The 20,730-nt window shown below is 45.4% G+C and overlaps 2 protein-coding genes across 3 annotated transcripts in view; one reads left to right on the top strand and one right to left on the bottom strand.

Annotated features, from left to right (window-relative positions):
* Positions 1–20,730, top strand: part of RpL35 (Ribosomal protein L35) — a 343,229-nt gene that overhangs the window by 300,141 nt on the left and 22,358 nt on the right. The gene's annotated exons all lie outside the window — the stretch shown is intronic.
* On the bottom strand, positions 4,158–20,155 carry Arpc5 (Actin-related protein 2/3 complex, subunit 5). Of its 2 annotated transcripts, XM_070529500.1 has the most exons (4): positions 19,681–20,114; positions 12,026–12,098; positions 9,948–10,124; positions 4,158–4,444 (listed from the first exon to the last, which is right to left on the bottom strand). In XM_070529500.1, exons 1-4 carry the CDS (start codon positions 19,824–19,826, stop codon positions 4,382–4,384), a joined length of 459 nt encoding a protein of 152 aa, XP_070385601.1. In that variant the 5' UTR covers positions 19,827–20,114; the 3' UTR covers positions 4,158–4,381. The 2 variants fall into 2 exon arrangements, with proteins under 2 accessions (XP_070385601.1, XP_070385602.1); XM_070529501.1 differs by lacking the exon at positions 12,026–12,098 and having other exon boundaries at positions 19,701–20,155.

The following is a 20,730-nucleotide window of genomic DNA, read 5'->3' as shown; positions in this document are numbered from 1 at the left end:
ACCATGTTTTAAGCCATGCTAGGTTCAAGACGAGCCAAGCCTTTTTCACTAGTGTTGCAGCACCTTCTAAGGAAATCGTGTGGCACCAGATGTCCCTCTTGATAGTACTGCAAGAAGCCGAATTTTGCTCTCGTGTTCTGGCATGAGGCACGAGTGCCTGAATTCTATTATTGCTAAGCTTTCAATAGTGTGCTATGGCACCAGCGAGTTGTCTTCAGTAGATATTGTGCAAAAAGAGGCAGCGGAACAGGAACAAAGTTTAAAACTTAAGCTTCCTAAAGAGAAAGGAAGTGGATAACCAAACAAAAAAACTGCATATCCCCCACATTGTGGGAATCTATGGCCATATGTTATGCAAAGGAATTCCAGGTAGCTGGCTATCTAGTCTCGTTTGAAGTTGCATATAGTGTAACCAGATGGTGCAACATGTCCGCGTAAGGCGCGCAGTTGGGCGACAACATTGGTACGAGGACAGCAACATGGCAACAGCCAATCCTGAAGGGAGTGCAACATAAATTGAAGCTCACCAACCCTTGTGCAATAGATACCATGATGCAGGCACGTACCCAGGATTTTTTTTTCGGAGGGGGGGGGGGGCACTACCTCCATCATCATCATCATCATCATGTTTTATGTCCACTGCAGGACGAAGGCCTCTCCCTGCGATCTCCAATTACCCCTGTCCTGCGCCAACCGATTCCAACTAGCGCCCGCGAATTTCCTAATTTCATCGCTGCACCTAGTCTTATGTCACCCTCGATTGCGTTTCCCTTCTCTTGGTACCCACTCTGTAACCGTAATGGTCCAACGGTTCTCTAACCGGTGCATTACACGACCTGCCCAGCTACATTTTTTCCTCTTGATGTCAATTAGAATATCGTCTATACCCGTTCGCTCTCTGATCCAAACCACTCTCTCTCTTAACGTTATGCCTAGCAATCTTCGTTCGATCGCTCCTTGTGTGGTCCTTAACTTGCTCTCAAGTCTCTGCCCCATATGCACTGGCAAAATGCACTGGGAAATGCATTGGCACTGGACATATTGCACTGGCAAAATGCACCGATAACACACCTTACTTTTCAATAATAATGGTAAGCTTCCAGTCAGGAGCTGGCAATGTCTGCCGTATGCGATCCAATCTATTCTTATTCTGTGAATTTCCTTCTCATGATCAGGGTTCCCTCTGATTAATTGACCTAGGTAAACGTACTCCTTCACAGTCTCTAGTGGCCGACTGGCCATCCTGATCTCTTGTTCCTTTGCCCGGCTATTTATCATTATCTTCATCTTCTGCATAATAATATTCAACCCCACTCTTACACTCTCTCTGTTAAGGTCTCCAATCATTTGTTGTAACTCGTCTGCATTGTTGTTGAATAGAACAATGTCATCGGCAAACCGAAGATTGCTGAGATATTTGCCGTCGATCTTTACTCCTAAGCCTTCCCAGTTTAATAGCTTGAATTCTTCTAAGCACACAGAAAATAGCTTTGGAGAAATTGTGTCTCCCTGTCTGACCCCTTTCTCTATAGGTATTTCCATGCTTTTCTTGTGTAGAATTAAGGTAGCTGTAGAACCTCTGTAGATATTCTAACGCGAAAGACGAGTCAGTAAGACAAGAAACTATTTACAGATTATATTTACAACGGTTGCAGCGCTGACCGGTTAGATTCACAGCGCGAGCCCAGTTCGTTCTTCCTCCTCTTTTCTGAAGTGATGGCGCCTACGCGCCTCGTTCAAACAAACAAGTACCTCATGCATGTAGCAATATTTTCCAAGCTTTTTACGTAAGCGTTCTGTACTCCTTGATTACGTAGTCCCTCTACGATTGCTGGTATCTCTACTGAATCAAATGCCTTTTTGTAATCTATATAAGCCACATAGACAGGCTTATTGTACTCTGCAGATTTCGCGATAACCTGATTGATGACATCCATTGTAAAATATCTCTTCCTGAAGCCAGCCTGTTCCCTTGGTTGACAAAATCCAGTGTTAACCTTATTCTATTGGAGATTATTTTGGTAAATATTTTATATAACACCAGGAGCAAGCTAATGGTCCCATAATTGTTCAATTCTTTAACGTCTCCTTTTTTGTGTGGATTAGTATAATTTCTGCATTCTTCCAGTTTTCTGGGACCCTTGCAGTCGACAGACACTTCGTATATAGAGCCGCCAGTTTTCCAAGCATTATGTCTCCTCCATCTTTGATTAAATCGACTGTTATTCCACCTTATCCTCCCGCTCTTCATCGTTTCATGTCTTGCAGGGCCCTTCTGACCTCATCGCTAGTTATAGGAGAGTTTCTGTATCCTGTTCATTACTGTTTCTAAGTGAACTATCGTGACTCCTCTGGGTACTGTATACAGGTCAGCTTAGAATTTTTCCGCTGCTTTTACTATATCTTCGAGATTGCTGATGATATTATCCTTCTCATCTTTTAGTGCATACATCATGGTCTGTCCTTTTTTGCTGATTTCAGGCTGCGTTCATTTCGCAGGGTTTTTTCAGTCTTTCTCATGTTATAGTTTCGAATATCAGTTATTTTCGCCTTGTTGATCAGTTTTGACAGTTCCGCGAATTGCGTAACGCTGTGCGGCCGCCAGTCCCATACAACCACGTAAAGCGCAGGACTCTGCGATTCTAGACGTACTGCGCTCACCGCGAAAGGTTAGAAAAACACCCACATAAGCACAGCAGAGAAGTGGCTACGTGAGGCGGTTCGACCGATAACTGTAGAAGCGTCATTCAAAACAAGTAATTGTTCTCCACTTCCGGCGGCGTTTTCTCTACTTCCTTTTTCAATAAAAAGATGTTGATCCATAAATAGTCTCATAAACAACGGTTAACTTTTTTATTATTCGCTTTTGCTTGCAGTTTCGTTGTTGCCTTGGCTCTCTCCCTTAGTAGATCGCTTAATTTTTCAACTCCTTGCGATTTTTGTTTCCAGTTGCCAATTTTGCACGAAAAGTGCTATACAGTTAGGGAAAAACAGACGAGGTAACAGGCGACAGTCAAATTGCTTATGGGTTTAAGGGTTATTGCAGGGTTTCATGATGGACGCTCTTTCACGTTATTTTATTTCCCACCTTATCTAACGTTAGAAAAACACCCACATAAGCACAGCAGAGAAGTGGCTACGTGAGGCGGTTCGACCGATAACTGTAGAAGCGTCATTCAAAACAAGTAATTGTTCTCCACTTCCGGCGGCGTTTTCTCTACTTCCTTTTTCAATAAAAAGATGTTGATCCATAAATAGTCTCATAAACAACGGTTAACTTTTTTATTATTCGCTTTTGCTTGCAGTTTCGTTGTTGCCTTGGCTCTCTCCCTTAGTAGATCGCTTAATTTTTCAACTCCTTGCGATTTTTGTTTCCAGTTGCCAATTTTGCACGAAAAGTGCTATACAGTTAGGGAAAAACAGACGAGGTAACAGGCGACAGTCAAATTGCTTATGGGTTTAAGGGTTATTGCAGGGTTTCATGATGGACGCTCTTTCACGTTATTTTATTTCCCACCTTATCTAACCCATATCACGTGTATATGGTTCCGGGCATCTGCCAACGTCGCGGCGAGCCGTAACTCAAGGAAACAATGAAGCAAATGGATAAGTTAAATGCAATTGGCGTTTTCTCCGGCCGCAACTCGTTCCATGAGAGTACAGACCAGCTGAGTAACAGCCGCATCACTCTCCTTTTCCCAGGATCAGCCTAAACAAAGAAGGTTGAACTAACAAAAGCAACAGCTATGCGCATGACGGTTGAATAGATGGTGACAACTGAACGCATCTCGAGTTAATCGCTTGGGTGCAGAATCTACGAGAAAACTGTCCTTCACATTACAATAGATGCCGATAACTACCGCCATGTAAAAGGAGTGAAAAAGGCAGCATAATGCTGACCGACTAACAGCTGCGAAGTCTCAACATTGATCTGGCGGCGCTTTAGGAATGTGGGAGGAGTGGTGGGAGAGTGGTGGGAGGAGGGGGGGGGCCGGGGGGGGGCCCGGGCCCCCCCCCCCCGGCCCCCCCCCCCCCCCCCTGGGTACGTGCCTGCTATGATGTCGCTTGGAGAGGCAAAGAATGCTTTGCATTAAGAGCAGTAATCATCAAACGGGAACAGAAACGGGTGTTGATTACCCAAGGGCAGTACACATAACTTATGCTGTAACAGCCAAGTCTATTTGCAGCACTCATTGCATTTGTAGTCTGGCCTTGCATGTCATAAGGACCTCACAGGGACCACATGAAGGTTTACGAGGCCCAGTTCAAGTTGACTGGTTAGCATTGTCGACACCCCAGCAGGCTCCAGTGGAATGAAGGCCCTGTGGCTTTTAGCAACAGGGCATCATGGCGGGGCAAGAACCGTCCGCTGCAGTCGTCCTCAGACTCTCTTGCGGTCGGTCATGACGCGCACTATGGATCCAATGCCGCCAGCTGCGTAAGCCTGTAAATGCAATTAAAAATTAAATTATGGGGTTTTACATACCAAAGCAACGATCCGATTATGAAGCATGCCATAGCGGGGGACTCCGGAATAATTTGAACCACCTGAGATTCTCTAACGTGCACCTAAATCTAAGTACACTGGTGTTTTCGCATTTCGTCCCTAGTGAAATGCAGCTGCCATGGCCATGGTTCGATCCCGCGACCTCGTGCTTTGCAAATGCAATTGATGCAATTAAATGCTTCTCGCAAATATTCCGATTGTTTAGTACTACTGCATGTTAAATGTGAGATTCTTGTCAGGTTGTGTTTTCATCACCCAAATAATGTGCAAGCCCCTTGGAAATTATACCAGTAATTAATGCACTTAGTACCCTTAAGTTTTAACTTTCGGTTTCAAGTTTTCACTTTTGGTTTCAAGAGCAAGAACATTTGTATAGGGGAATTTCTAGAAGCAACTATTTCCAGTTTTTAAAAAAGGACCTCTATTTCAATGCGCTATTATGGTCACGGTCACATTCCATAAAAAATAAAGTGCTTCATAGCAAGTTTTGACTGCACCTTTCTGTCCTCTACACTCTGAAATTTTCAACCCCAAGCTTCATTTTCAGCCTAACACAATAGCCACAACAGGGAACATGTTGCCGCACTAATTCTGTGGCTCATGCTCCTTTCCATAGTAGGATGTCTAGGCTCTGGTTCTGCAGCAACACGCAGAAGACAAAAATAACAGCACTTGGCAAGATGCAGTCATCTGAACGAAAATTCCATGCACACGCAATCACTAACACTGCTATTCATGGGCATACAGATCCACTGCATACTTTTTCTTCAGGTTGCTAGTTTTTACAAAATGACACTACACAGCACTTCCATGTGAATAGAAATTAAATTCTGGGGTTTTATCTTCCAAAACCGTGATCTGATTATGAGGCACTCTGTAGAGGGGGACTCGGGGTTAATTTTGGCCACCTATGGTTCTTTAGCGAGCACTCAATGGACGGTACACAGATGTTTCTGCATTTCACCCCCATCGAAATGCAGCCGCCATGGCCAGGATTTAATCCCACACCCTCAGGCTTAGTAGCACAATGCCATAGCCACTACGGCGGGTTCCAGGTGACAGTGGCAAACAACACCACTGACTATATTCCTTCTTGCTAAAGCACTGCTGACGACATCAAATGCAATAGTCGCTATTTGGTATTATAGATGATGCGGCTCCGCAGACTCAAGACACAGTCCATGGGGTACATCTGCTGTGTGGTGTCCAATTTGGGCAATGCTGAATACAGTCATGTGCCTTGCCTTTACAACAGAGTTCTTGAGACATCAAATACAAGTCACTTTTTGTAAATATTGCACACTGTACCTTTGCAATACAGTAGGCTAAGAATTCTCAGCAAAGAAAATTTTTACTTTGCCTGAATTAAAGATATTTATCGAAAGAAGTCGCCGATTTTATTTCCACACTTCATCTGACAGAATGTGCGACTGCAACTGACATTAAAGCATGGAGATTCACGACATGCTCTGCGGCAAAACCCGAGTGATGCAAGGCTCAGTTGCAGAGTGTGAATTGCCGCTACTGTCTCCTGCAAACCTTTGCCTCTCTCACGTCCTTGTTTTCAAAGGTACCGTCAGTTCCACATGTATCATCAAGTCAGTTGGATGGGGAGAGGGGAGGATACCACAGCTACCGTCTGCATAGTCTGTTCTGGTGACAACTGGCTCTCCCTATGTTCACCTCAGCTCAATGGCAGTGCAGCTACGTTTCAGACATCAGGCATGCCCAAATTCGTTCGTTGTACAGGCAAATTCATTGTAGTTGTCTTTGCTCTAGAGATGTTTGCAATACATATGAAAGAAATGATACGGCCACAACATATAGTATCCTTCGTAATGCAGGTCATTTTGCTGTAGAGGCATTCACCTGTATACGTGACTGGCGAATATAGCACAGCTTGCTGCATCAGTAAACACTGCTGCCACAAAGCCCACTTGCAGGGGCATGTGCTGTGTTGTTTTACATACTGAATATGTCGTAAAGTGGAAGTTTCATGTTAACAAAGCAATGTTCCAGTACATCAGCATAATATACAGGAACGAAATGCATGCACCAGGCGATATGAAAAGAAACAAAAGCACAACATGTTAATCAACCGTTTAGGTACAACATCTTGGCATCACGTAAAATGACATTGTGCTTATGCTTGCATTCTTTCTGTATGGTATGTTTCAATGGCTAGCTGTGCACGTCTATTCGTATTTGCAGTACAAAACTTAAGTATTTTCAAGCACAGGCCTGCACCCACATGAGCCATGGCTAACAGCCAGGAAATGCAAAGGGGGGTTTGTGCCCAAAGACCTTTCACAGTTACTTAAAGAGCCCCTGAATCACGTATTATCAAAATTGAGAAATGCATTTGAAGTTCAAATAGACTATCTCAGAAATACTTCGTTGCAAAAAGTATGTCAATGCATTCAGCAGAAGCAGAGTTAGTGGCAACCAAACTGGACTGACAGCTATAGATGGGCCAGCCATGTTGCTTCACAACTGCACTCCCTTTCAGGCGTCAGGTGCAATGCAACGCTGCGGAAGCTAAGCAAGAAGTTCGGTGACAAAAGATTATCACTCCGTGCACAGCATCCATGCTTCGGTGTGTGCCAATGGTATTTGCTCGCGCGGGCATGCATATGAGGCTGCCGCAACAGGCTGCAAATAAAAAATCCCCGAAAAGAAAACCAGCCAAAACCAAAGTGATCTAATGCAACGCATTAGCAGCTGCATACCACAGTTTGCTTGTTTCTAAGGACGAAAACTTTTTTCATTCGATACTGAATCTATATAAAGAACAGTTTCACACATTTGTAGCCGAAAAACATCAAAGTATTTCTAAGTGCGAATGCATCCACTGAAAAAAGTATCCCTAGCCTCCACAGTGTTGCACCTGTATGAAATGGAGTATAATTTAAAAAATGCTGCACTGACTGCACTCAACCCGCAAAAACAAAGAGCTGATAGTGAAAAGACTCGGCTGTGAGAGTGAATCATCTTCAGCTTGTTTTTAATCATCTTGTGTGCCGTTTTGACATGGCAGTTATATAGTTGTTGAAAAAGCCAGAACCACTAATAGCCACTTGCTCATAATTTTAGTATGTGTATGCAATGCATACCTTGGAAATTTCCAAATAAATACTAAATATCAGACAAAGATAAATGCCACATGGTGTAAATCTGATAAAACATATTTAATAATCCTATACGCATTGTGGCTGTGAGGGGGGATGCACGAAGACCTGGAACCAACCTGCGGCATCAATAAATTTTCGCATCTTATGGCCACAAAAGCTGATGACTGCTCTTAAGATGCACAACCAGACAAAAGTGTTCTCGTATAGGGTGCATGATTCGCAATGCGTTACTGCCACAGCACGTAATGACCCACTCAAGAATTTTATCTTTCAGCTACCTATAGGAGCTTTAAATGCCCAGTGTGTTTGCCTACAATCAATCTGCCATGTATTTTTGAGACACCCTCGTAGTACAAAGTCATGTACAGAGATCTCACTAACCAGGGTGTCTACCAAGTTGACATTTCCAAATTCCCTGAGTTTTCCAGGTTTTCCCTGAGCACCTTTGCGAAATTCCCTGAATGAGCCAGAACATTGTTTTATGTCAAGACAGGCTGACACCACGTTGCCCGATGCTGTCACTCTCTAGTAAGCATGCTGAAACAAAAAAAAATGACTTAATCCAGTTTGAATAGTAAGGAGTGATATCTATTTTTTTTAAAAAGAAAACAGAAGGAAGGTGATAGTAAAATGCACAGCGAAAGAAATGGTAAAGCCCATTCCAAATTGAGTCGAACATTTTCAAATACGAATGAAAAGGAGATGCATACATTAGTAAATATTTTTTAATATAAGCTATTTCTATCAACTGATAGCAAGCTCATCTGTATGAGGTCCTGAACTTTGTCACAACTAAGGTTCTCTCTCAGCAGCTGGGAAGTCAACCTCAACTGTCCTGACATACTCTCAGCTCGTACACATCTCCGTGTTGGGTTTCACTGCTTAAACAATTTTGGTTTGGATGAGGGACACCTGTGTCTCAGCGTCAGTCAACACTTAGTTTTTTTAGCTCAAGCTCCTTCAAAAAGGCGGCGGCACCCTTCCTTTCCCGTTAATTCCTTAGTGCGTCGGTCCTTTCTGTTCTCATCCTCCTTCTACCACGCTTTCACCACATGGATCATCTGAAGCATCCTCTTGGTCAATTGTAGAGTCAACATTTGATTTTTCGGAATTCCGAGGGGCCGCAAAAAAAATTGAAAAAAAACGGGCAGTCTGAAATGAAAAAAATTAATGCATGTCTTTAACTGCCTTTAATGGCTAAAATTACCACAGGCACGACTGAAAAAGCTCTGAAGGCCTGCCAGTACGCTTATTAGGCATATCAGGGCTTGTACTGTGACAGGAGACGGGGTGCACGCATGTGTAATTAAGGAATACATACTGTGTCCCGTGACAATTGCCCCCTTCCCACGCTTATTATGCTTCACCGCCTAACACTAATGTACTGAGGCGAAGCTAAATTTCGGAGACTGGCATTACGCAACGCGCTGTGCTCTGCGAGCTTCAAAGCCAATTGCGAGGATTAGAAAGGTGGAGTCGGTGCCATTGGTGATAGCGGCGAATTCTTTCAATGAAAAACAAGGCACCGCACGGCAAGAAGCTTAATAGCGAACATAGAAGCAGCTAGGCCTAACGTTGCCGCGGTGGTGGTTACGGCTGCCAGCGGATCTGCCTGCGAGAGTGCCGGTTCGAGGCGGCGAGATAATCAAAATAGCGGCGGTGGCGGCTTTGATTAATGCCATTTCAGACCTGCAGTCAGGGCAATATACATTGACTATATGGAGTACGTGGTGGTGCCGCAAAACCATGCAAATTATCGGGCATGTCCGAAAATCGGGCGTCTAGAAAATCGGTCGTTAACTACTCTGGCAATACATCGTGCCGATGACACGGCGTCAATGACGATTCGTTGCGATTCTTCTGTTACTGGAGCCTGCATTGACACGACTTTCGTTCCCTTTCAATAAAGTTACAGCTAATTTTCCCTGATAGAAGCACAAATTCCCTGAGTTTTCCCTGAGTTTTTCCAGACTGTTCAAATTCCCTGAGAATTCCCGGTTTTCCCGGTTGGTAGACACCCTGACTAACATATACCATACAGGGAGTATGCAACAGTGCTACGACAACAACACGCCATCCATCCTATGGTTGCCTGCCCTCCTGGTGCACAATAAAAGGCTATACAAACAGGTCCCGTAGTTCAAGACTTCTCTAGTTACCTCGATATATTTGCACTTACACTGAATTTCTGTTGTTCCGCTGGCTTCACTGCATAGAACACTTAATCTGTGGCAAAATGTACCCCATGCTGCACACTCATCACAGCCTGCTAGTGACAAAAAATTGCACTTAAAAGCACCCTTTTTTACCTTTTCATGCCAAGCCAGCAGATGGCCTGAGCTACCCTCCGAGGGGCTCTCAAAGCCGCGGTAGATGTACTTCATCAGCACATCCACTGACTCCCGGTCCAGACTGCCGACCGCCTGCTCCATCTCGCTCGCCTTCACTGCCAGCAGAACACGCATGGCCAGGGCGCTGGCTGCATCCTGAAATAAACAAGAAAATGCCATTTAAACTTTCACAGGTGAACAGACATCTCTTAGTGAAGAAAAGCTCTTGGCTAACAAGCAGTGGCGAGTATGGACCCAGAGGCACACAAGCTGCTTGCAGTGCAGTAGACAAGGACACAAACATGTACACTGTACTTCCAACCCAGTTTATTAGCAAAGATGCTAATTAACCCGGTTTCAATTCTTCCTAAGAAAATATATGTTAAGAATGAACCAACTCGTCCAGATCAAGTTTCTTCTAGACCGAGTGGGATTAGCATCTTGTGCTTTTGTACTACACAAAAGACCCAATGCAGCTAAGGTGCTGACACAATCAGTCAGGAAATTCAAGTGGTAAAAATTCTTGAAGGTTGCTCCTTATGGCAGAAGATTTTCATGCAGGTCTGTGCATGTATGCATGGAGCATATCTTCGTTTTTCAATTGCTGAGCTATATTCCAGCATACACAACAGAGCACAGTGCTGTCTGCCTCACCCAGCATGGGCCTCTACTTCCCTTTATGTGGCAAATTTGCATCAATCCTGATGCCAAGAAATCAGTATTATACTCACGGACATCTCTCTGTGGCAATGAAGGGGAAGCTAGGGGGCGGAGCCTCTGCACATAACTTCCGCATAACTTGACAGCTTTTTTTTTTTTGTTTCTTGGAACAGCGTAGCTTGCACGAGTATGATGATTTTGCATTTATCAATTTTCTATGTTTCGTTTTGGTATGCTGTGCCCTCTTTACCCGGTGACCCACTTCGAAAGATACAGCATAATCAACATCAGCACTAAGTGCCTGGTAAACGGCCTACGTGTTGTGCCCTACCACAGAGGTACGAGGGCAAATCAGTCTTTGGCCCTATTTTTTATTAGCCAAAATAAGGTACATACAGGTATATACAAATATACAAACTATTCTGTGTAGCTTACACTATTTTTCCACATAGTCCCTGCACCAGTTCAGACATTTGTCTCGTTACAGCACTAAATTTGAAATGCCCCCGAGGTAGAATTCGTCCAGCTGACTGTGGAACCACTGTTGGACTGCTGTCTTGGCTTCATCATTGCATATGAACCACTGTCCTGCCAGGAACTTCTTCAGTAGACTGAAAATGTGGAAATCACTAGGGCTGAGGTCCGGACGGTGTGTTGGATGGTCTAGACTCTCCCAGTGAAATGACCGGAGCTTGTCGGCGGTTCCGACTGCCACATGTGGCCTCGCATTGTCATGGAGGATAACGGCTATCTTCAACTGACAGCAGCACTGTGCCATGGAGCTGCCAGCAGATAATGCTGGGCCAGTGCAAGAAAGGTCCACCGCTGGTAATGGATATGTTGACTTTGCATTTACAGCCGTAATCAGGCTTAAAAAAATAGGGGCAAGGACCTTCCGATTTGTGCTAGTAGAACAAAAACACTGGACACCAATTAGACAATGAAAGACAGTCCCTTTAGCCTGCACTGTTTTCATTCTAAGTGACCAAGCACTAACTAGCACAAGCAAACTCTAATTATACAATTCAACATTATTCATCAATTATACATGCAAGACCTATTAAAAGCCTAAATTTGGATGACTAACTGCAGAGAAACCAAGTAGTGCTCCTTCTGTGTGTGACAGGGCTAGCCTTACGAGATCAAATCAGAGATACCATGCTTAAATGCGTGGCTCTCTTAAAAACTGTCCATAAAGATGCATGTCTCACTTTCACACGGGTAGATATGCTTGGGCTAGTCAGTACTGCACTGCCAAGAGTATGCACAGCTCTCAGTTTCTTTGCACAGAGTGTAAACCACACCATGGGTAATGAAGGTGAGAACAACACAGTATAAAGCAATCCAAAATTAGCAGTTCCGCAACAGCTATTGCTGCTGCCACATTTGCAACTCACCTTTACACTTTGGCATTTGGAGCCTATGGGAGCTGTCTTTAGGATTATCTTCAGCGCATCCACTGTTTTTCCCGTGATGTATGTTAAGGACCATCGTAAAATGGAATTTTTTAGTTATATTAATGTTCCAACTTGCCCTATGTTCAGTGGCAGCAAGCAAACTCCCAAATTAAATCTAGTTTTATTGACGACTAGCTAGTACAGAGCATGCTAGAAAGACCTGTTGTAAAAACTGGACCTACCCATTTGCACTCTAATCTTCCTTTGCTAATAATATATGAAATCGTTCTCCGTTGTCACAACTAAGCTCTTTTTAAAGGGCCCCTCATCAGTCCCCATAGCAAATTTTGGTTATACGCTGGAAGTTGTTACGTGTCCTCCAGATGACGTTCTGCCGCAAAAGTTTTCAAATCGGCTCATTAAGAACCGAGATAGAAATATTTCAGTGCCGTGAACCCATGATTTCAGCAGGCGGCCTCCACTGCCAAGCAAGACGCTCTCTCCACTCGCCCCGTCTAGTATAGTGTACTAGATTCGGACTAATCTGGTACACTATATCGTCTAGCCTTCGCAAGCGAAATTCCTTCCCTGCGTTCTCCCATACCAGACCATGAGGATCGCACGAAGCATATGTCACAGGCCCCGCCTTCTTTGTTTTTTTTTTCAGCACTACGCATTTCCGCTGAAGGCGTCGCGCATTGTGCACAAGGAAACATCACTAGCGGTATAATTCAATGCTACACGAATACTGGGGCAGAACAAGTGGATTGCAGAGCATGATCACGCGCTGAAGCAAGGTAGAAAATGGCATAGTTTCGGTACCTACGCACATGACCGCACGACCGTGGGAACAAGCAGACGAAACGGAAGTACGTCTCTCTTGCTTCGGTGCGAAGTAAAGCAAGAAACACGCAGACATTCTGTTTGTGTGTTTTATTATTTCTCTAAACTTCAATTCGTCCATTCAAGCAACAGATCGCACAGATGACAGATGTTGTCTTTAATAATTCTCGAAGTCGCGTATCACCACGAGCGACGTCACACTGCGGACTCGAGTACGCAGGCGCAGGGACGCAAGTACGTCATCTTTCGGCTTGGAGCGCGGCGGCCGCAAGGAGAAGGAAAAGCGGCGTTCGGTTTGAAATTTCAGATCTTTCCGCGGTGCGTAGCGATGTAATTCTTTGCAGACACGATCGTTATCGCGCAATGTATGCTCTGCGCTTGTCAGCTCAAAACAGCCAGACCTGGTGAGGGGCCCTTGAAAGGGCCCCAAACCACCTCCGATATTTTTAAGCATTTCAAGTAAACATGCGCATCAAGTTTAGAATGCTGTCACGATCAACGATTCCAAACGCGGCTGCGCTAGGCGCCGCGGGCGTGCCGCAAAATAATATTTAAAAAAAAAACGCACAATCCCATGCTTTTTTCGGAGTCTTTCCGGTATCCCCAGCGCACGTCATGACGTCAGTAGGGTGCATCTGGTGATGTCACTACACTCTATGCAAACACTCTTTGGATTGCCGCTTCTGCCACACAATGATAATCGTCATCCGCCTTGATGCGTTTCCTTCCTCGAAAACGCCGCGCCCGCTACTTTTCTGTGAGGAATGCTATCATGCTGATAACGCGCATGCCGTTCGTTACTGGAAAGTACAGGGCTCGCAGCGTTAAAGAAAGGATATGCATCAAGGCAGATGACGATTATCGTTGTGTGGCAGAAGGGGCACTCCAAATGGTGTAACTTTGCCTAAGAGTGTACGAGCAGCGCTATCGAGTCGAACCTACGACTCCGGGTTAGTCTGCTAGCAGGCACGCGCGCTCCCTGCTCTTTCTCGTCGTGTTGCTCGCTCGCGTGCACTTGCGAAACCACGGCCCGTAACACAAGTGCCAAATCACTCGCGTTCTAACACAATCGTGTTTTTCGGGCTTATCAGCTGCACAAACAGAGCCCGACAGTGCGGTGCTTGGCTGCAAAAGCACCGACTGGCGAGACTTTCCCGATGTGCGCGCAACACAGGGTCCATAGCGGCAAGCTTCGCAGGAGCACGGGCCGGCACGGCTGCAACAGCGGGTAGCCGAGACGCGGGGTAACCGGAAGTGGAGTGTTTTGAAAAGCGTGTTGGCGATGACGTGTGTCACGTGACAGTTGGAAGATCACTCGCCTAGGATGAAAGAGCAGCCGACGAACGGAGCTCAGCTAAGAAAAGTGAGAAACGAACGAGGGCCGCTTTCGATGGTAACACTTAGCTTGATCATCAACCGCTATTACGGCACCATTTCGAAAAAATTCTCGTGGCTACGTGTTTGTTACAGACTCGCGCACAACTGCAGCACCACAACTAAATTTCGACTTCTGGGTGACTTGGGGCCTTTTAACCCAGACAAATATGTGTCAATCTGTAAATATTGTGATCGGAGGTCAGAGCTTACAGACCTCGGAACTATTAGTTGCAACATGAGAGTGCAATTTTATTTATAGCTGTGTGCTCTACAGAATGTTTTGCGTTTATACAGGGACACTTCTAACAAAGACCCACTGAATTGCAGTCAGTTGAAGGAAGTCACATACAGTGCTCAAAACTGCTATAGCACATAGTATATTGTTATCAGCAGTCGTAAGGTCCGTGCAGCAGTAGGAAAAGAAATTTCTGGCAAGCAATTTTACGCTTAATTATAGTGGAAAGCTTTCAAAGGATATACGTGAAGTGATATAACATCATCAAACCATGCAACTCATTTTTAAGTGAAAGCCTGGCACTTTAGTGGCGTTTCATGACATGTAGGGCCATGAGTTGCAACATCGCCCCTCTACAGTTTCCATTTCTGCTAACGTGTCTCCCAGATGATCGTGAAAAATTCTGGTTTTACGTGCCAAAATTACAATCTAATTAATGGCGTTTTTCACTCGTCGATTCGGAGCAGGTTTTCTTGCTCTGTCGCAACGAATCCGAATTTCACTGGTTGATCTGAAGCGGGTTCGCGCTTTCCACTGGTCGTTTCGGATCAACTCGCTCCACGCCGGATCGGTCTCAGTTGCTCCGCCACCGAGCGCGGATTCGGGCAAAAATAGCTCCCGTCACTTCCGTCTTCAAGCAAAATCAGTAACCCGTCGGCACGCACAACATTGTGTTGCTTCGCAAAATGGCTGCATTCGGTGCTGTACGAAGCCTTCTATGCACGTTGTCCATGCACAGTCCCTGCGGGTGCGATTTGGAAATGACGGACTCTGCGACTGCAGCAGTAAAATTACGTAAGGGGGACGGCGACTTTGGTTGCCATGGAAATGTACAAAGCGGAAGTCGGGTATGGCTTCCGGAACTGGTTTGTGTCACGTGTACGCAGACTTCCTGTGTGATCCTCCGCAAAGCGTTTTTGCGCTCCGCTGGCCGATTCGGATTTGTGAAACCCGAGCGCTCGCTCGAGGATTTTGGCGGCCGCTCCAGATCGACCAGTGAAAAACGCCATAAGTAGCACGGCCTAGTGGCAAGACTCCGGATTAATTCTGACCAATTGAGCTCTGTAACAAGCACTGAAACCTAAGTACATGAGCGTTTTGTGCATTCCGCCCCCATGCAAATGAGGTCGCCATGGCCGGCATCAAAACCCATGTATTGTAACGCACGATTTCAAGTTCCGTTGCTTCTACCACGCGACGCGCCGCGAGTCATGTCCGAGCCGATGATGAAAGGCGAAAAAATAAGGAAAATATATATAGTCGGCTGGTAAAGGTGTCCCAAAGAACCAGTTCGCGGTTTTGTCACGCTCGCTACTTAAGTGCTGGCAGTGCGTTCCTAGCTGTTGTGTGCATCGTGCAAGGTCCTGGTAGCACACGACATGGCGCTGCGCTCTACCAACTCATATACACTTGCGTAAACGGCCGGCACCACATCTTTATACTTTAGAGCTTGTCGTACAATATTTAATTTATATTTTATATTTAATTACCAAGGAGAAACAATCTGCAGTTCCTCGATTAGCTCGTCATATGATGACGTGCACTTCAGAGGCGGCACTCTCACATCTATTGGTCACGTCCTCCCCTTCTTCCACTACCGGCTTGGGAGAGGCACATTTTAATGAAGCGGCGAAGCGAACGGTTCGGTGAATGGATTTATGCGTATTGCGGTCCCTTAGAAATGGGCTCGTGGCGTTGCATCTGTGGAAAGGCAACTGCGAAGTTGGCGCTCCATTAACGCTCGCTGCTAAAAAACAGGCGAGCAGCACGACAGGGCACAACGAAACACCAGGCGCATGACGTCGTTACTTGGGCAAATTCTAGTTCGTATCACGTTATCTTTCTTGAACTGCGCTACTAGACATGCTAGAGTGCTCAATGATTTCCGCGCCTTGCAAAACGGCGCAGGCAACTAGATAAACTTCACACTGCACCTCTTTGCCAGTGCAAAAGTTGACATGCCACACCGCTACTTCGTAACCGTTCGTTCATGCAGTGCAGTTGCACTGCGCTGCACGACACACCCAGAATCCACTTCCGACTGCGCGCGCCGCAACACTTTCGCCAGAACTGCTCGTGCAGTTGGCCAGCGCCTCCTAACTGGGCCTTCGGCCAGTGAAGTGCTCACGTGAGATCGCGCGCGAACAAAAATAGCCAAATACGAACAGTCATTTGCGCTTAGAGGTGTGCACCGAGACGTCGGTGTGCCGCTGCCGAGTGTTCTCGATGCGCCGCCGATCGTTTAACGCGATAGCGTTATGTCGCAGAAAATCCAGCATCTGGTGTCCACCGTCGCTTCAGCAAAAGGATTTTCGAACCACCCATACCCAGGCCATCCATGTGAATTTCTCAAGCTAAAATACGTGTAAAGATAGAAAAATACGACATACGCACAATCCACAGACAGGATAGCTCTCGCGTTGTAATTTGACTACACGAGAAAACATGATTAGGTTACGTGAAAACTCACAGAAACCCCTTTTCCAGCGTTTCCACAATTCACAGACCGACCGCGGCATCCGCCATTTGCGCGCGTGGGTGCGTCGGGGACCAGCTGGCGCTCGCCTCCGCCACATCGCAGCCTACGCAGGAGGCCGCGTCTCTACCACGATTGCTATCGCGTTTAGCTCGGGTGCTTCTATCTGAATACATGTGAATAGAGAATTTGTTTTTCCCGGCAACCACTGCACCACATTTGGCGAGGTTTGTTGCATTTAAAAGACGAGTTTAAAATCTAGTGGCTGTTGGTTTCGAATTTATTATTTAAATCAATAGAGCGTTTTAGAATAGGGGCCCCAAACGTTTTGGGGCCCCAAAGAAATAGCGTCGAAGCCACTGCGCATGCGCGAGACGCAAACTGCGTTTGGGTTTTGCGTTGGGAACGCTATTTCACCGATTTAGCGGGAGCTCAGATAGCGTTCCCAAAAGCTTTGCGTCAACAAATATGGCGGCACCCATCGAAGCGACGGCTCTAACCTAGCACCAAACTGGGTTCGATTCGCAGTAACGCGTGAAGTTCGCAAGCTAGGAGAAGTTACTGCAGTTATCGCTTTCTCTCAACTAGCATGCGTTATGAAGATTGATTAATTAGACGCCGCTGATTCCGAATTAGGGTGTGGATTTCATGGCTCGTAGACCTAACACAGCTAAGCTTGGCTGGTGAAAGCACGTAAAGTTGGTTTTGTTGCTCAAAACTAAGCACAACTAATTGTTTGCTGCTTGAAGAATAACCTCTAAATTGTACATAAACACGAATACACGTAAGTCAAAATTACTATTCGTATCATAAAATGGTATATTTTATTTAATTATTTTTAAGCGTTTTTCTTAGACGCCGTAATGGCGCTGTCAGCGCAAGACGCTATCCGCAAACGCAAAGCCCTATTCTAAAACTCTTCACTCCTGCGTGCCCCAACGCTAACACCCGCAAAGCTCTTTGGGGCTCCAAAATATTGGGGCCTCTATTCTAAAACTCTCTAATTTTAGTAAAAATGTGAAAAATCGTCAATTTTCAGAAAACCAAATTATCAAGTTTACATCTCTGTAACTGGCAATGAAAAAAGATATCACAAGTCTGTAAATTGCACTGAATACTACATCTAAAGCAGACAAAATTGATATATTACACATGAATCTAACATGGAAATACAGCTTTTGAAGAAACCTTGTACACAACGTAACAAATTCACGTAAAATATAAGCTTGCATATAGAATTTGTCCGCTTTGAATGATCTAACGGACGCCGTTTACAGAACTGCGATATCTGTTCTTGAAAAGCTATTTGAGAGTATTAGTTTAGGGGACGCAAGCGGCTTGCGCACGCAAGAACTAGGGCGACGGCACTGAACATGCACAGATCCCTACGTCTGGGTCTGCGCATGAGCAGCACCGTCGCCCTAGTTCTTGCGTACGCAAGCCGCTTGCGTCCCCTAAATTAAAACTCTCTATTAATTTATAAACTTCGTGCGTCTATTTTTCTCGAACTTCCGAATTCTTAACAAAATTCAAGCGCTAAATCGGAATTCCGCTTCCAACAGTCATTAAAATTTAACTTTCTCAAATGCAACAAATTTCATTAAAATCGGTTCAGGGGTTATCTCAAGCGAGCGTTTTACACGTATTTGAATAGGCCGCATTGGAGTTTGGCCCGGCCGGGCTTCCTCTTAAAGGCAAAGCGTCCTCCAAATTTTCTAGTCGGCAAGTTCGGCGCGCCATTTAATTAGGAAATAAATATTTACAGATTTTTACATGTCTACTGCATGGTGCTGTTTCTTTGTAGCATTCATATAACAAATTGAATGCAACTGACACCGATAGCTGCACTGAACTATACCAAGTTTCTACGTGCAGGTTAAAACACGAACGTTTTTTTTTATATATATAATTGTGAATCCGAGCAATGCCTGCATTTCTACTAATCGACACTTCGTTCACTGAACTTGGGGATGACGAGTTAAATTTGTGTTCTACCGCATTATAACATATTTAGGCTGAAAAAAATTTTTCACTTGCTGCAGAACAAAATATATTGATTCACATAAGCAAAGGGTGATTAATATTCAGCACAACTGATTTCACTTATTGCCCAGTCGGGAATGTGCGTTATAAAATCTGCTGATAGCAAAAGTTCGCCATAGAAGAGGTACGTAAAGCATATGTGTAAACACAATCATTCAAAACAAGTGAAAGCAAGGTTAACATATTTAAAGAATGTCACGTGCTTCGGTGCTGACTTAGCAATTCTAGACGAATTCACTGCCTATTTGCTTAATGTCAAAATTTCATAAACCAAGCCATAGAAAACACACACACACACAAGTGCGACTACGACGAAAAAAAAAACGTAAGGCTCTGCGTATTCGTGGAGGAAGGAATGTACAAACACACTCAGCTTGGGCGCTTTCAGATATGTGCCCTTTTCTTTTGTCGGCTGAAAAGCAGGACCTATTTACGCTCCAGCACTTGAGCTTAAGCAATGCGCGAAAGCCCCGTGCGCCGCGCACTCATGCATGAGACGCCGCGGCGGTGCCGTAAGCGGTAAAACTGCTGAGTCGCGACAGTGGGCTGCGGCTGACCGGCTTTCAGACGACAATGCTGACGGCAATCTTTCGACCGAGGACAACACACACTTCAAGCTAGCAGCCCAACATGAAACTATTCGTATAATACTGAAACACCAGTTAATCTAAGAAAGGATATTGATTGAGCAGATGATTCACTTCTTGCTCGTCGGGCCCGGCCGGCGGTGACTGTGCGTCCAAGCCTTCCTCCTCCTTGTAGTTGTCCTCGTTGTACTGGTCAATGTCGATTTTGCGGAAAGCCGAGCTCTCCGTGTTCTTAGACATAGTGAGCAGAGAACAGGACAGCCACAACAATACGCAATGTGGATGAGTACAAGTAAGCTAAGCGTACAAAAAGCTTGCGCCGATCTTCGCTCTGCATCCACATACACGCCACACAAACCCACACTCGGCCGGGTAATCTTTCTGGCCTTTCCGGTGCGAACAAGAGCGGACACGCCCATAGAGCCTAGCGGCCGAATTGACCGTAGCGCACCAAGCGGATGGGATTAACATTTTCCGCATAGAGTTTCACATTAGTCATAGAGTTTCTCACCGCATTAACTAGACGGAAATCTGGCGCTCCTGCGCTGTGGTATGCATGGGAATGCATAGAGTTTCCTACAAGATTGTAGGAAACTGTATGTGGGAATGCCCAATGTTACTAGATTAGGTTCAGTTGTCAAACTCTCCGTAGGCGCCGTACATCGCGGGTGGCCCCTTGTCTTGGTTTGCCGCCAGAGGGCGGGAGCACCGCAAGTAGCTCTACCAGGGCGCAGCTCTGCGTTGGCGAAGGGGCTTGAGCTATGGCTTGAGTCCTCAGACTTCGCAACTTACGTACTCAGCAAGTGTTTTCACCGATGCGTCTTTAAATGTTTGTATAGTCTCGCGTGTAGGAGATTGATTAAAAAACTTTACGTAGCTGTGAAAATGCTGCTGCGCTGCCCCAGAGTGCGCTGTGGAGTCCTTAGTCCAAGGCCGCAGCAGCCCCGGCCGTCCACTGCGCTCTATATTAATCAGCTGTTGCTGATGAGTAGCTGATTAGTAGTTGTAATCAGCTGTTGCTACTTAGTAGTAATTAAATATTAATGCGAACACGTGAGGCGATGTTAGCGCGACCACACAATGGTCCAAGAAGGTCACGGAAGTCCAAGCGAACCAATCGAGGCAGTTCACGAGGCCAGTCAAG

Source organism: Dermacentor albipictus, unplaced genomic scaffold (assembly GCF_038994185.2).
Source record: "Dermacentor albipictus isolate Rhodes 1998 colony unplaced genomic scaffold, USDA_Dalb.pri_finalv2 scaffold_22, whole genome shotgun sequence".
NCBI classification, from domain to species: Eukaryota; Metazoa; Arthropoda; class Arachnida; order Ixodida; family Ixodidae; genus Dermacentor; species Dermacentor albipictus.
Note: the sequence above shows the minus strand (reverse complement) of the source record. Positions and strands in the feature narration are given on the sequence as shown.

Coding starts and splice junctions, on each gene's coding strand:
- Arpc5 (XM_070529500.1), bottom strand. CDS start 19,826: ATGTCTAAGAACACGGAGAGCTCGGCTTTCCGCAAAATCGACATTGAC. Junction 12,099..19,680: donor GTGAATCATCTGCTCAATCA/ATATCCTTTCTT, acceptor AACATACATCAC/GGGAAAAACAGTGGATGCGC. Junction 4,445..9,947: donor TGCTGGCTTGGCATGAAAAG/GTAAAAAAGGGT, acceptor TTGCATTTACAG/GCTTACGCAGCTGGCGGCAT.